We start from the raw sequence: 15,579 nt of genomic DNA, 5'->3' as shown, positions 1-15,579 counted from the left end.
CGCCATCACTCTGCGCAGACACTGACCTTTGGAGAGAACTTCGTAAGACTCGGAGAGCTGGCGAAACTTTTTGGACGCCTCCTCCCGGTTGTTGGGGTTCCTGTCCGGGTGCCATTTCCTGGCCAGGCGGCGGAACCTGTCAAAAACAGCACGGTCTGTAGGTGAGTCTCAGCTCCCGTGTTCGAAAAGCTCGTGCCTGGTGGCACTCCGCGACGACGTCAGCCATACTGTATTATTAAGTGTTTGTATATACTTGACTGCAGAATGCCTCGTCAAGAAACCCATTTGTTTTATGTAATTGTTTTGTAGCGTGCCTTGCTAATCGGGGGAATGATGAATTCAGGACTTTTCCCGGTAAAAGTTGCAATAATAAGCGGCTTATGGCAATAATAGTCTTAAAGTGGCGTGTTATAAACATGAATGTTCAAAAATGTCACGAAGGGCTATTCCACGGGCGCCACAGGCGTTGGGTCATGAGTGCTGAATAAGATAAAATTTGAAAGAAAAACTTTAAGATCCCATGTTTTAGCCGCGCTGTTGCGACCCATTCAGAAAGAGTAGTGTGGGCAGAACGTGCTATTACATCTCGGGACCACTCCCATTCAGCCGTGTTCCTGAACCATAACAACAATAGGCAAACATCGTTCGAAAGCTCAGGAATCATCAAAGAAATTTACAGATTTACAGGTTAAATCACAAGTCACGTCACCGTCGGTCATCTGTTTTTTGCAGTCAGGTCAATTTACGTGACCTTCGGGTACAAACGAAGCTTGACGGCGGAGCTCATACAGCATATGTGAAAAAATATGTTCAACAAGACATGCTACAAACGGTTTTAGATAATTTGCAAAATCTGTGTTACTGATAGAGAAATAAGAACACGTACCCGCGTTTTTTTTTCTTCTTGTTACCTACAAAAATTACACCATGCATTCTGGCTATACATAAAAGCCGTTTTCACGACGGGCTATCCGGCAAGTGCACTAATTTGACCCGATCTGCACCTAATCTCTATTACAGCAAATATCGTTATTTTATGAATTTATTTTAGTGTTTTAATCGATGATACTCTCTGATAATACGGCAAAGCAGGCATATAAGCAATTAGTGAAAAACTAGCTGATAGCTACTCAGAGACACACTGAACCTAATTTGACCAGATCTGCACCAGATGTGCACCAAATGTGTACCAGACGGCCGTCGTGAAAATGGCTAATGTCGCATGAAAGTAATGAATCAGGTAATAACAGGTAATAACAAGTAATAACAGGTAACATGCATGAAGTTCTCAATAATATTTTAGAATATAGTGTTCGCATTCGTCCAAACACTCTGAGCGTTCGTGGGCTTTGAGCGTGCAATAAAAATCGAAATTCGGCGTGTCCATCCCACATTCCCCATTATAAATTACCTAACGACATCGGTCATCGGACTTACGAGCTCCTGATTTCTTCGGTGGTGGCCGTTTTGGAGACCTCCAGGACGGCATAGTGGTCGACCATGGTGGCGGGCGGAGTGCTGTGGCGGCCGGCGAGTAACTCCGACCGGGGGACTGTGACGACCAGCGAGGGTTCCGGACGGAACCTGTGGCGGCCGGCGAGTAACTCAGGACGGGGTCTGGGGCGGCCGGCGAGTAATTTCGGACAGCGAGCAACTCCAGGCGGAGTCTATGGCGGCCGGCGAGTGACTCTTGAACAGCGAGCGGCTCCGCACAGCTGGAACGGTCGTTGATCAGCTTTTGGCATTATTACACGCATCTGTAATCCCAGCATCCATGTGTGAGTTTGTCATATGTATGTGCAGCTCACTTTGCTCTTCTCTCGCTGCACAGATGACAATCAAACGGCTTTAACTTTTTTATCCGTGACAATGCTCGCAACGTCTGTCTCCACCAAACACAAACGCATACAGACACGACACAAACGCAAACGGCAAACGCACTCAGACACGGGCGCAAGTGCAGCCATTGCATGGGTCCAATGAGGTAACACAGAATTTAATTCAAAGACAGAAACAGGGGAGAGGAAAGGTTCATACCTACACAAACTCAGACAGAGACCGACCGCGGACAGACAGACGAACAGGGAGACCAGACCGACAAACACACAGACACAGACACACATACAGACGCACACACACTCACACACCTATCCAATCTGTGAGTGGACTCACCTCCTTCCCAGTATTTCTCTCAGCGGTCAGACAGTCGCCGTCACGCCGCGTTCGCCGCGGTGACACTCGCGGCGCAACCAATGCCGACTGAGTCAACTGATAGGGCACTCGAGAACGCAGCGGGGACGGCCGCAGCACCCCCGGCGCCCCTGCCCTGATACCACTATCAGCCACTGCAGCCCTGCACCACGAGCCTGCAACGTCAGTTGGCGGCGGCTGCTCTCTTCCGTTGAAAAGGCATAGTTTAACCCTCGCCGGCCGAGGGGGGGGGGCGGGTGCCGCCCCCCCATAGGGTTTTTTCGCGATAGCTCCGAACACGCTGGAAATAGAGAGCTGAAACTTGGCATACCTGACCTTTGATCCAAGCCGCATCTTTTGACACCAACCGCATTTTTGGGTCAGGTCAGGTCACTAACCTATGACGTCATAAGTGAACCTCTGCACGGTCTTCAGATGTCGCAACTTCGCAACGCCCTCACTGCCAGAGGAGATGTCACAGGGAAATGAAACTTGCAGGATCTAGTATCCATTATGAGTCTCACAACTTGTATATCTCGGATTTTTCCTAAAGGTCATATGAGGTCAGGTCATTTTCGTGACCTCACCATTATAAGTCAATGGGGAAAAATGAAAACTGCTATTCTGGCGCCGGGAACGATCTCCAACTATCTCAAGCACACAGAATCGTGATTTTATGCACTCCTTGCAAGGTTAGATGCGTCACTTTTGCAATGTTGACCTTGCGTGACGTCATTTATGACGTCATCAAGGTCATATTAGTTTTTCGTCAATAACTCTTGATCAAATTGAGCTAGCGAGTCGGGAAAGCCACCAATGGACTCAGGAAGACCTGCCGAATCGAATGATATGCGACATGACCTCTTTCGACCAACTTCGTGACCTGGGGGTGCTGACCTGACCTTGTCCTGAGGTCAACACCCCAAGTTGACCTGACCCGGACAAAAAGTATATCATTCGACGCGCCTGAGCGAGACGAACACGATGCTGCCAAAATCGGCGCTCTGCGGCCGTTTTTTGCGAAGTTATTCACCAAAAACTGAACCGTACCTTGGGGCACTTGACCTGACCTCAGAGGTCACCGGTTGACCTAGGACCTTAAAATCGGGTACCAATCTCTGCGTCTCGTAACGGCGCACACGCTCGTTTTTTTCCGCGACGCGCTAGCTCCACCAGGGGCGAAACGGCGAGGGGGGGGTCGTACCCGCCCCCCCCCCCCTCGGCCGGCGCGTATGTAGAAAACCAATAGGTCCGGCGAGGGTTAAACTCAACTTTAATGTCTGAAATCCAGTATTTTGTATCGACAGCACCCTTGACTTTGATCACCCGATCAGAACCTTCTACCAGTTCTATAACCTTCCTTCTACCCCGTTACCGACGTTGCTGAGACGAGCGATGATAAACAAGCTCAGAATATGCCATTCCACGTTGGGATCCACACTCACAAGCGAGTCACAAATCACCCCCAATAACGAGTTATGTGCGGTATATTGTGCGTCAAAAGTAAAGTTCCCAACTTAACTTTTTACTTTATAACCAATAGTCACGTGTTCCACACCAATTAGTTTGAGCAAAAGTTCAGTATTTTAACACCACATAGCATGCACAGCGTTTTTGAGTGAACATAATGACGGCATGTAGATGCTGAGTAAATAATGGCCTATACAGTTATGTTCAGACGGTGATACCAAGCTTCATTGCTACGGGTCATGCACAAGCGGTCCGGCGATTCATCGATTCGAAAAACAAAACAATTCGTCGATGCTCGCAGGCAACAGATCAAACTGTACTAAGTTTACAAAAACGGTTCACTGTACCAGTGCGGCTTAACTTCGGAAAACTGTAACTGGAACGTTGGTGTTAGCTGAGAGTCACAGGACCATCTAAATGGTCCTTGCATGCACGCTGAGCTGAGTGCTTAAATGCCACGGCCCACGGGTAAAATGCGCCTTCCGACCGTCAACGAAGCCTCAGCTGCATACGCGTCTAGTAAAGCGGCTATTTAACCAGTCACTGAGCCAGTGGCCAGTTTACCAGCCAGGGCGACTAGTTTTCGCGGACCCAGTAGAGAACAGTACCGGAGTCGGGCATTTCTCCTTCGATCCAGGGACTGTGCAGGAATTGACCTTCGTGTGGAGCGCCGACAGCGGAAACGATGGTGCCGAACTCGTCACGATTCGAGGTTCTCAGGAGCATCCCGCTCAATGAGGACTCCTGATCGATATACGCAACCTCGTTGCCAATCGAACGGTCGTTAAAATTCCATGTTCCGAATTGTTCGACCAGACTCCATCCGGGACCACTTCCTTGCAGTATGAGGGACTCGAGCTGCGGTGTGGTGAAGATGCCACCCCACTGCCGTCTGCCTGTCTGAGCCTGCGCCTCCAGTCTGCTCAGACACACAATGGTGCAAATTAATCATAACAATTAGTGCAAAAATACACGAGAGAGAGAAAGAGAGAAGGAAGGGAGAGGGGAGATGAAGAAAGGGAGGGAGAGAGAGAGAGAGAGAGAGAGAGAGAGAGAGAGAGAGAGAGAGAGAGAGAGAGAGAGAGAGAGAGAGAGAGAGAGAGAGAGAGAGAGAGAGAGAGAGAGAGAAGGTATACAAGTGAAAGAAATCGCATGTGTAGTAAGAAGGGTGAACCGTCAAAATCCCGGTATTTGTAGTGAAAACAATTTAACCCGATGCCGGCGAGTAAATCGGCGTCTCACGTTGTACCCCTAGCCGCAACCATTGTTAACGACGTCTCAGGGGTAGTTAGGTTCCATTGCAGGGTATTATCGCAACCGCTCTCAGCGGACATGTTCGCTGGTATGTCCGCTGAGAGCGGGCACGACTAATTCTGCAATGGGATCTTACATAACATTACTCTGGGAGGGTGGTAAAAATGGTTGCGGATAGGGGTACAAGCAAAGCACCGGTTTACTCGCCGGCTTCGGGTTAAATTGTTTTCACGGAAACTGAGCACTAAACTGTACTGAAACTCACTAATAAGCGCTGACCTGTACTAAAGTCACCCACTGAGCACTGACCTGTAGAAGATGTCGCCGCCTCGGGCGTGGTTCAGCAGGCGGTTGGCGCGCCGCAGCGCCGAGTAGTCAGCGCTGAGGCTGGGCTGTTCCTCGTTGCGGACCATCACCTGGACGTCTGTCCAGCCGGCGGTGGCGGCGGTCACCAGCAGCGTCCAGCCGCCGCCGTCCAGCTCCTGGTCGCAGTAGACGGGCACCGGCCAGCCGAACGGCCGCTGCACTCCGCTGGGTGCCTCGCGATTCAGCAGCAGCCGCTGGTGGCACGAGAAGGCCGGCACCGTGCCGGACACGGTGCCCGGCTCCTCGCGCCGGTACGAGAAGCGCAGGCTGTCGCGGAGCAGCGTCACGCAGCCGGCGGTCGGGCTGCGGTTAAAGCCGCCGCAGCCGGAGAGCCTGCTGCACAGCGCGGCGCACTGCGTCACCGTCACCGGCGGCGCCACCGTCATCATAGAGCCGTTGATGATGGCCTGGTCGGTGAGCAGCTCGAACCGTCTGGCGGCGGCTGGAGACTGGCACAGACAGCCGCAGAGCAGAAGCAGCAGCCGACACGGTAGCGGCATCGCCCACACGTGAGATGCCAGAACCCCTGGAATGGCAGAACAGCCGGCACTGCACAGTACCCAGCCAACCAGATAAGTAGGTACCGTTGCGGCGCTTACTTTTAGTAAAGGTAGGCATGCTATTCACTCTTGTGTAGCTACAACAGTTCACCAAGACATGTCTATTGTAAATATTCAGACAATGAAAATGCCAAAGCGATAGTTGCCTTTTTATTGTTCAATCATGAAGTAATGTCAATAAAAATCGGCTTGTCCCTTCTTACCTTAACGACAGCAGATGTCACACTGGCATATTTATTTTGCTGAATTATATTTTGCGCATTATGCGTGTTTATTCACGCCGCAATCGGTGATGGTAAAATGTAAGCTGCTCAGTGCACTGCTCTGATTATGTTGACAACATTGATCACGTTGATTGATGTTGATTATGCTGCATGACTGATAACTAATAAAAAAATCAATTTATATAAGCAACGCCGGTTAATGAGGAAACCTCCCGTCCGAATCAGTGTTGGCCACGGGCCGCAAAAGCCCAGTCCAGCCCAGCCCAGGCCCATGGGTCCACAGCCCGGCCCAGGCCGAGCCCATTCATGGTAAAAGCGTCATAGCCCAGCCAAACAAAAAATGAATGGATTAAAAATTATTGACACCATACAGGTATCCAAAGGGAGCAAAGACTAACAATCTTTTGCGAGCGGCGTGCACAATGCACATTACTTGCGTACTTTATTGACTCGTTTTTGAGTCTTGCACAGTAATACGCTATGAAGTTATGGATTTTGTCTCAGTCGCGAACCCCTGACTCCACTTTACAGTGCTTGGCCCAGCCCATCCACAGCCCATCGATCCTTCATATTTGAGGACCCAGCCCAGCCCAGCCCGGCCCGTAGGCCAGCCCAGCCCATCGCCCATTGGACTGGCCCGGCCCATATGGCGAACACTGGTCCGAATGCAGACTTCAGTTGTCTCTTCAGTATCCTTTGTAACGTTATGGACTGTGGCTGGCAAAGATCGTAGTTTCATTGCATTCAAAATCATAAAGGATGAGTTAAAAGGAATGTGAAGTGATCACCATCTTTCATGTTAAATTCATTGATGGAAGGGGTCTATATCAATTTCATGAGCTCGGAAACGAAGGTGTGTAGATGGTGTGCGCCTGCTTACCTGCCGTTAACCTCTCACTCCAGGATTCTCATCGGAGTGTGCCACCGCGCTGAGCCCTTCGCCGGTACACGTCATGTTGACCGGTCGCTCGGGATACCGTCCCACGGTCTCTGCACGCCACATGGAGAACAGGGAGCCCATAACCGGCCACTTCTCGGTACAAACAAAATCGAGGGGATATACAGCAATGCAATTGAGGAAGGCTATTTTTGCAATGCTTTGCACTAATTTACAGCGGCTACGCATGCATGAGGTTGTTGATGAGGTCACAGGACGGTGAGTTGACATGAGTCAAGCGTTTCGGAGTCGGGAGTCGCGACGAGTCAGGAGTAGAGATAGAAGTCGACTAAGCTTCCTCTACCCCTACTCCGGAACTGTTACAACAGAATCCCGTACAAACAGTACCTGATACGAACGTCTGCATGAGAACATCTTGTATACGAACTTTATCTCCCACGAACCAAGACCAGGCATGAGTAAGAATCTGATCTGATACGACTCTTCTACAATTTACAAACCTTATCCCACACGAACCTAACCCGAAACGAACCTTTGCAGGCATAACATACAGGGTGAGCCTTTGAGAATGAGGTAATCTGACACTTGATCGTAGGACGATTTGTTCACACTCTGCTTAGGAAAATGACACCGTCATTGGAAAGGCAGTATCTGATGGAAAAGATTGTTCTTACGCCCAGGGCCGTCGCTTGAAATGAAATGTCAAATAACGGTAACTCACATTCTTGCTCAACTCAAACATGTAAAACCTGCAGTTGCCCTTAAGAGCAACGCCTTCCGGCACCGGCGCACCATGACCCGACCTGACCTCTCCGGAGGGGCCGTGACGTCACTAGCGGACGGCCGAGATCCAGTCGGCTCCACTGGCGGATCCAGACTTGGGGGGGGGGGGCGGGCAGGGCCTCGTCTAACATGTTAACTGGGGGGCCAAATCCCCGCAGTCACCGGCCTGCCCCCCCCCCCCCCCAGTCAGGGCAAAATATCACTACTGGGGGAAGGGGGCGGCAAGCGAAAAGGCAAGCGATTTCTAATGCGAGTCGTCAGTGCACATAAAAACAAATGCGTAAATGAAACATGGAAACATGTATGCAATGTGGGCACATTGATATAACCTGATTTATACCTGTGGCTGTTTTTTTTTTCTTTTTCCAGTTGAGATTTATTACACTAACCATGACAATCACACGGCATAACAGCATTACAATTCGGCCCGCAATCCCCCGCTAACTGACAAACATGCACTCGGCGAGACGAGGCGCATTACCCTCATGAGCGGCGAACGAAGCTCGGAGTCGAGCCGCCAATTGCCATCACTAAAATGTCACGTTGCCACTTCCGCCTAACAATGCTTTCCATTTTTCTTCAAACTCATTTAACCTGCTGTGATCCCTGGCTGTTTTTTTTTCCGCTTGCGCATATCCTGCTATAACTAGTGGTGTCAATCGGAACCTGAATCTTCGGAATTCCGATTTTGTCCAATGTCCAATTTGGAATTCGGTTGGACAATGACAGCAGGCTTTGGACAACCTTGGACAATCGCTTGCTACACCTCAACATTTTTATAAAGTAATCGTGTTTAACATTGATTGGCTATTAGAAAGCTCAGCTTTCGATATGATTACCACTTTTGAGCTGGTAACGATACATTAAAAGCAAATTAAATAACGGTGTTGAGTGTATACTATTGCGTAGATGTCGGACATCTTTGGACAAATGGCTGGCTTGGACTTTTTTGGACGGACGGTTGACGTAAGTATTGGACATTGGACAGACATTGGACATATGTTTTCTGAAATTGACATCACTAGCTATAACACTCAACAGACAATGTTCTCCAGGCCCCCCCCCCCCCCAGGTTCAAAGGCGCCCCTCCGGAGACCAGAATATTCCGAGTCCCCAAGATCGATGATTCGATGGAGCCCATCAAGAGCCACCAGCGCCCACTTGAATGAAAACTACAGTCGCCCCATCCAAGGTCGACGGCGCCCCTCTAGAGCCTCCAGCGCCCTTCTGAAAATCATAGTCGCCCTATGCTTTTTACATACTGAAAAGTATTAGTTACTCTTTTAGGGACCCTTTGAGGACTATCAGAGGACCCCTTTAGCCCAACGAGGGACCTTGTACAGTAAACAAAGGGTCCTTTAGAACGAATAAGACCTGTCACGAACACTCCAACCAAGGCCCTAAATACAAGGTTGCACGGACTTATTTCTACTAAACCTACCAGAATATAGTTTCACGGTTGATTATTTAAATAATTATTCAATCAAAATTTCTTTATTATTATCTCGTAATCATTTATAAGCAATTTTATAAATCAACTTTCAATTTGCTTGCCTTTTACTAGCAAAATAACTTTTCTAGTATTGGGTCAACATAGTGGTGTAGCAGTAGGAACCACATCTGGCAAAACCCCAATGCCTACATACAGCAGAAAAGCAGCCACCAGGTGTCGCCAGTCGCCAATTGGTCGCCACACAGATGTCGCGCGCGTCACCAATCGCCACACTACCGATTTCCATAAGGACGCATATGTACGGATATGTATAGGAAAGTCGCCCTTAAGGATTACGCTTACATCCTTTGCTTATGAGGTCGGTGGTTGGAAATTGGGAGGGGCTCAGCTATTTTCGACCACGGATATGCCTTTATCACATGATGAGGAACATGCTGATAAGCGTTTTATGCGTCATAACAGCACAAAAGTATTTTTAATCATTTTTCAAAAATAGCCGTTCTGCCGTGTCTTTCAGTGCAAGGTGCCGTCAGTCATCCCCGACGTGACGTCACGCAGGGAATTTGCCAGATTTTCCTACTAGACTTCGACACCCCCTGACTCCAACGATACCAGCTAAAAAGAAACGGGCCCGCATCGAAGCTGAAAAGATCAACAACTTCGCTCAGAAGCACACCACCAGACCACCCCCTGAAGCTTGCGCGGCTGGGTGCCAGAAGCAGTGCATCAAACACTTCAGTCCGGACCAACGTCATCTCATCAACGAGGTCAACAGGCTCGGTTATTCAGCGCGGCGGCAGTGGTACCGAACCTATGTTGGAAAAAAAGAAATCCAGCTCGAAAGTCGCAGGAAGTAAGACCAGAGCGGTGCTGCTTCCCACAGGAAGCACATGACGTAGACTTGGACCCTACCCGTGCTGGACGACGTTAAAGGGACTATCCCACCTTCAAAAAAGTACCGTTTAGGGTTCGGAAATGGTACTCATGATATTTTGACGAATTCTGCAAGTTTTTACGCGTTTTCATCGTATACTTTTTGAGATATTGCGACTTTCATTTCATCGTGACGTCATTTATATCGAATCTGTGACGTAATGAAGGATTTACTTCATGCCAATGTGAGGGGAAATTTGGCAGCAAATATATTTGCTCTCAAATATGACGCGGCTCATACAATAACAAGAGTGTCTCTGATTGGCTTATTCGTAAATCAAGTGATACTTCACTTGAATGTGTGACAGGCGTTCAAAAGGCAAATGAGTAATGACGTCATCAAATGGCCGTTAATAGTTAAGAGATAGGGCCTTAGCTAAGGCCCACTTTTCAAATGAAGGGAACGAATTTCTTTAACACCACGAAACTGAGGATATTGCGACCAGGATATATAGTGGTTTCTGAACCTGGCCGCTAACTTGGCTATCTCAACTCAGAACTAATGAAAAGGTGGGACAGTCCCTTTAAGATTGTCAACGTCTGCAAGGGATTTTTCCTAACAACACTCGGATTCGCACAGAACAACGGAGATGCTGTCTTGGCGTGCATACGTGAAGATGACGTCTGCCCCACCGGAGATGGCAGGGGACGTCACGGGTCGGCTCTCAAGATCGACAAAGCTGCCATCGTGCAACACATTAAGATGTTCCACCCCAAGGCCCTAAATACAAGGTTGCACGGACTAATTTCTACTAAACCTACCAGAATATAGTTTCACGGTTGAATATTTAAATAATTAATTAATCAATCAAAACTTCTTCATTATTATCTCGTAATCATTTATAAGCAATTTAACAAATATACTTTTAATTTTCTTGCCATTTACGGGCGAAATAACTTTCTAGTATTTGGTCAACATAGTGGTGTAGCAGTAGGAACCATATCTGGCAAAACCCCAATACCTACATACAGCAGAAAAGCAGCCACCAGGTGTCGCCACAGTCGCCCCACAGATGTCGCGCGCGTCGCTTATCGCCACACTACCGATTTCCATAAGGACGCATATTATGTAAGGGAAAGTCGCCCTTAACCCTCGCCGGACCTATTGGTTTTCTACATACGCGCCGGCCGAGGGGGGGGGGGCGGGTACGACCCCCCCTCGCCGTTTCGCCCCTGGTGGAGCTGGCGCGTCGCGGAAAAAACGAGCGTGTGCGCCGTTACGAGACGCAGAGATTGGTACCCGATTTTAAGGTCCTAGGTCAACCGGTGACCTCTGAGGTCAGGTCAAGTGCCCCAAGGTACGGTTCAGTTTTTGGTGAATAACTTCGCAAAAAACGGCCGCAGAGCGCCGATTTTGGCAGCATCGTGTTCGTCTCGCTCAGGCGCGTCGAATGATATACTTTTTGTCCGGGTCAGGTCAACTTGGGGTGTTGACCTCAGGTCAAGGTCAGGTCAGCACCCCCAGGTCACGAAGTTGGTCGAAAGGGGTCATGTCGCATATCATTCGATTCGGCAGGTCTTCCTGAGTCCATTGGTGGCTTTCCCGACTCGCTAGCTCAATTTGATCAAGAGTTATTGACGAAAAACTAATATGACCTTGATGACGTCATAAATGACGTCACGCAAGGTCAACATTGCAAAAGTGACGCATCTAACCTTGCAAGGAGTGCATCAAATCACGATTCTGTGTGCTTGAGATAGTTGGAGATCGTTCCCGGCGCCAGAATAGCAGTTTTCATTTTTCCCCATTGACTTATAATGGTGAGGTCACGAAAATGACCTGACCTCATATGACCTTTAGGAAAAATCCGAGATATACAAGTTGTGGGACTCATAATGGATACTAGATCCTGCAAGTTTCATTTCCCTGTGACATCTCCTCTGGCAGTGAGGGCGTTGCGAAGTTGCGACATCTGAAGACCGTGCAGAGGTTCACTTATGACGTCATAGGTCAGTGACCTGACCTGACCCAAAAATGCGGTTGGTGTCAAAAGATGCGGCTTGGATCAAAGGTCAGGTATGCCAAGTTTCAGCTCTCTATCGCCAGCGTGTTCGGAGCTATCGCGAAAAAACCCTATGGGGGGGGCGGCACCCGCCCCCCCCCCCCCCCTCGGCCGGCGAGGGTTAAGGATTACGCTTACATCCTTTGCTTATAAGGTCCAAGGCTATAGAACTCCAGGTAAGGACACCAGCCGTTTGACCTTGAACGCCGCCGGCCGGCCGATGACGCCATTGGAGGCAAGCCGGCTCGGCGGACACACAAGGCGAATGCATAACGGAGGGGCGTTGGAACGTTGCGGGAGCCGGGGAGATATTTTAATGTGGTTGTATACCACCATTGTTATGTTTATTGATCTACAGACTGCATTCTTTTAAACCTCGATGCACTCTAGGCCTGGATGGTTCGTACATTCGTGGAACGATCACCCCGTCCGAAGTCCGTGGTCGAAGCTGTCATAGTATTAAAGACACTAAGACGGGTGCAATAACGGCGATCCGATCCCGTCTCTGGCGAATCTAGAGGGGTCGTAAGGACCCAGGCCGAATCTGACCGTCTATTTTTAGGGAAACGGGGTGGGTGAATTGACAACCGATGGCTTAAGAGATAATGAGAAGAGATCCCGTCGTCGATTGTTGTTTGACAGACAACACATGTTGTACTGGACGTATGACCATCAGAGGTAATGCCTGAACGTAGGCAAGCATAATTGTTCTGTCATACTGTTTAGGAATATAAAATGGTAATGGAGATTATTGAGGATATGATCTCTACATTACAGGAATTCGCTAATTACTACGGCCCATAGGGGCACCGCCGGAGCTGTTGTTTTGCCATCGGTCCCAGGCAACTCCAGGGAGCTGCAGTACCCGGCGGCCAAAGCGGCCCACCTCGTCGACTCGCAGGTCCTGTGGGATTCCGTGATGCTTTAGTGCTTCACCCACAGAAGCACGGGCATAGCAGTAGGATGTGGGGCTAGGTGTCTGTCCACCTCTTCATTGAAAGATCACAACGTATACAGCGCCTGGTCCCGCCGAAGCTCGGTATCGACCGTGACTTATTCACAACTGGCGGATCCAGGAAGCGGTCTTGGACACTGCGGGGGCTTACCCCAAAAAGGTTTCTCGGAATTAATTAAAAAAAAACTCTGATTTCGATTCCTTGCGCACTGCTGTGCAGTGTGATTAACCAACATTTCCTCAGAAAAGTTGTGAAGTTTTCTTTGATTCTCGAAAAGCGATTTCGGGCGCTGCCAATGTGGGGGAAGACATTTGCCCCAAATGCCTTCCCCTGGATCCGCCAGTGGGTTGCCCCACTCCGAGCTTGACTAAAACCATTTTCAAACCCCACCAGAAACCGATGGTAAGGTGAATTTAAATCCAATAACTCATCTCTGTCTGCCCGCCTAAATATGTATATGTTACGGGTCATATGCTAACTTGGGCAGTATGCAAACTACCCGGGCAGTATGCAAACTACCCAACAGCCCGGGCAGTATGCATACCGCCCGGGTAGTATGCATACTACCCGACCCCTTGGGCAGTATGCATACCGCCCGGGCAGTTTGCATACTGCCCGGGTAGTATGCATACTACCCACCTTTTCTCTCACGGGCAAGATGTTTACTCGGGCAATATGCTGACCGTGGCCCGTGAGACTAGTTCATGCAATAGCTCACACATACATGTCAATGGCAGACGCTTTAACCCGCTCCGGGGCGGTGCTCGGCGCCAGTCGTGCCGGGCTGGGGGGCGGGTTGAGCACCCCTGCTCAACTCCCGTGCCACTTAGCGGAACAGAAGTAAGCGGCATGTAAGATGCGGTAACCGGCATTCGAAATAGCGTCAAAGATCATGACGAAAGTGCCCTAGTCATTTTTAAGGCCAGGTCAAAGAATAGGGCAACAGAGGTTATCAAGGATCAAATTTCGTCTTTTTCATTTTTTTTTTTATAAATAAATTCGCCCATAACTCGAAAGATATAGGAGAGCTACAGCGCCGCAGAAAGACGCATTCGATAGCTCTGTTAGCGCTTTCTGGAATAACCTTACCTTACCTTAATATGATCGGAATTTTGACGCCACTTGGCCTGTAGGGAACCGCTCTCATCGAGCTCGTATCAGGTGGGACCTTTCTAACTCCTATCAGGTATCAGGTACCTGATGTTTGCCCAGTGGGCGTCCAGTCTTGATTTGAATTGATCGACTGAGGCAGCGCCGACGACCGTTGGGGGTAAACTGTTCCAGTCATTGACGACCCTCACGCTAAACGATTGTCTTCTTGGCCTGGTTTCCGCTCTGGGCTTCTGGACTTTCATCGAGTGGCCTCGGGTACGATTGTCAGTGGCAGCCGCAAAGAAATCCTCAGGAGACAGGTCGACCCCTCCATGAAACAGCTGATACATTTGGATCATGTCACCTCGTCGTCGGCGGTAGAACAATGAAGGCAGCTTAAGCACTCGTAGACGTTCTTCGTAGGGGAGGTGTCTGATGGAAGCTACCAGGCGTGTTGCTCTCCTTTGGACTTTTTCAATCAGGAGTTGGTCGGCCCGATTGAACGGGCCCCATGCCAGGTTTCCGTACTCTAGATGTGGGCGCACCAGAGTCTTGTATAGCAGCAAGGCCGTATAAGAGAGGTAGAATCATCCCGCAATTTCCAATGGACCGGTCGCTAAGCATTAGCGTGACGTCACTGGTGGATACCGCGCGGCGCCCGGCTCCAAGCCGTACGTCGGGTACATTTGGCACTTTATCGTTGCTATTACTGAACGTAACGACAACTAATGACTCTTAATAACTTTTTTACCCACCTAAAGCTGATTTCCTTGCCGATACATTGCCGACCCGAGCCCCAGGGTTGACAATCTTGGGATATATGGGTCGGATGCAGGCGACCTCGCGACGGGAGAAGGAACGATTGCAATCGTTGTGTCCCGCACCGCCGATTGCATTCTCTATCTGCACCCGGAGGGGGGCAGGGGGCACGTGCCCCCATCGGATCAGGGGGCCTCTCGGGCCCGAGGGGCCCTGCGACGCCAATTGGCGGCTGAGGGTCCACGCTGGCATTTTCGACTCAGAGGGGCCCCACAGGGCTGGAAGGAACACCTTGTGCTCCGAATAGCCACACAATAGCCACACTTCTCTCCATAAGAGCCACACACCGGCTTTTTATTGTTCCTTGTCTGCATTTGAGGGCCCCTTGCCGGCCTCTCAGGGCCCATTGGCGACCTCTGAGGGCTACTTGCCGGCCTCTGATCAGGGACCAGCAGCTCTAAGGGTTCCACACACGCCTGTGATGACCCCCTAAACCAATGGTTGAAGGCCCCCACAACGGCGCCTGCGAGGGCCCTCACCGGCGGCTGTGAAAGCCCCAAAGCGGTGCCCAGCTGAGGGCCCCACACTGCCACCTCTGAATTCAACCGACACCCCTGAATGAAGTTCCAAAGGCCCAA

At 49.9% G+C, this 15,579-nt stretch overlaps 2 protein-coding genes across 3 annotated transcripts in view; both read right to left on the bottom strand.

Annotated features, from left to right (window-relative positions):
- Positions 1-2,340, bottom strand: part of LOC122372808 (prophage side tail fiber protein homolog StfR-like) — a 29,956-nt gene extending 27,616 nt beyond the window's left edge. The window contains exons 1-3 of one of the 2 annotated variants that reach the window (XM_043350403.1): positions 2,173-2,340; positions 1,438-1,584; positions 27-136 (exon numbers count right to left, since the gene is read on the bottom strand). In XM_043350403.1, the coding sequence (XP_043206338.1) occupies positions 27-136; positions 1,438-1,502 (175 nt within the window). In that variant the 5' untranslated portion in view covers positions 1,503-1,584; positions 2,173-2,340. Of the gene's footprint in view, positions 1-26; positions 137-1,437; positions 1,716-2,172 lie in introns of both variants that reach the window. The other variant, XM_043350402.1, reaches the window with a different exon arrangement.
- Positions 2,341-3,659: 1,319 nt separating this feature from the next.
- LOC122372813 lies at positions 3,660-6,587 on the bottom strand. The gene is made up of 2 exons (XM_043350409.1): positions 5,224-6,587; positions 3,660-4,579 (listed from the first exon to the last, which is right to left on the bottom strand). The coding sequence occupies exons 1-2, from the start codon at positions 5,778-5,780 to the stop codon at positions 4,237-4,239; spliced, it is 900 nt and encodes a 299-aa protein (XP_043206344.1). The 5' UTR covers positions 5,781-6,587; the 3' UTR covers positions 3,660-4,236.
- Between the last annotated feature and the right edge of the window lie 8,992 nt (positions 6,588-15,579).

Source organism: Amphibalanus amphitrite, unplaced genomic scaffold, assembly GCF_019059575.1.
Source record: "Amphibalanus amphitrite isolate SeventyFive unplaced genomic scaffold, NRLGWU_Aamphi_draft 001403F_arrow, whole genome shotgun sequence".
Classification (NCBI taxonomy): Eukaryota; Metazoa; Arthropoda; class Thecostraca; order Balanomorpha; family Balanidae; genus Amphibalanus; species Amphibalanus amphitrite.
This window is presented reverse-complemented; position numbering and strand designations above follow the sequence as displayed.

Coding starts and splice junctions, on each gene's coding strand:
- LOC122372813 (XM_043350409.1), bottom strand. CDS start 5,780: ATGCCGCTACCGTGTCGGCTGCTGCTTCTGCTCTGCGGCTGTCTGTGC. Junction 4,580..5,223: donor GGCGGCGACATCTTCTACAG/GTCAGTGCTCAG, acceptor GTGTCTGAGCAG/ACTGGAGGCGCAGGCTCAGA.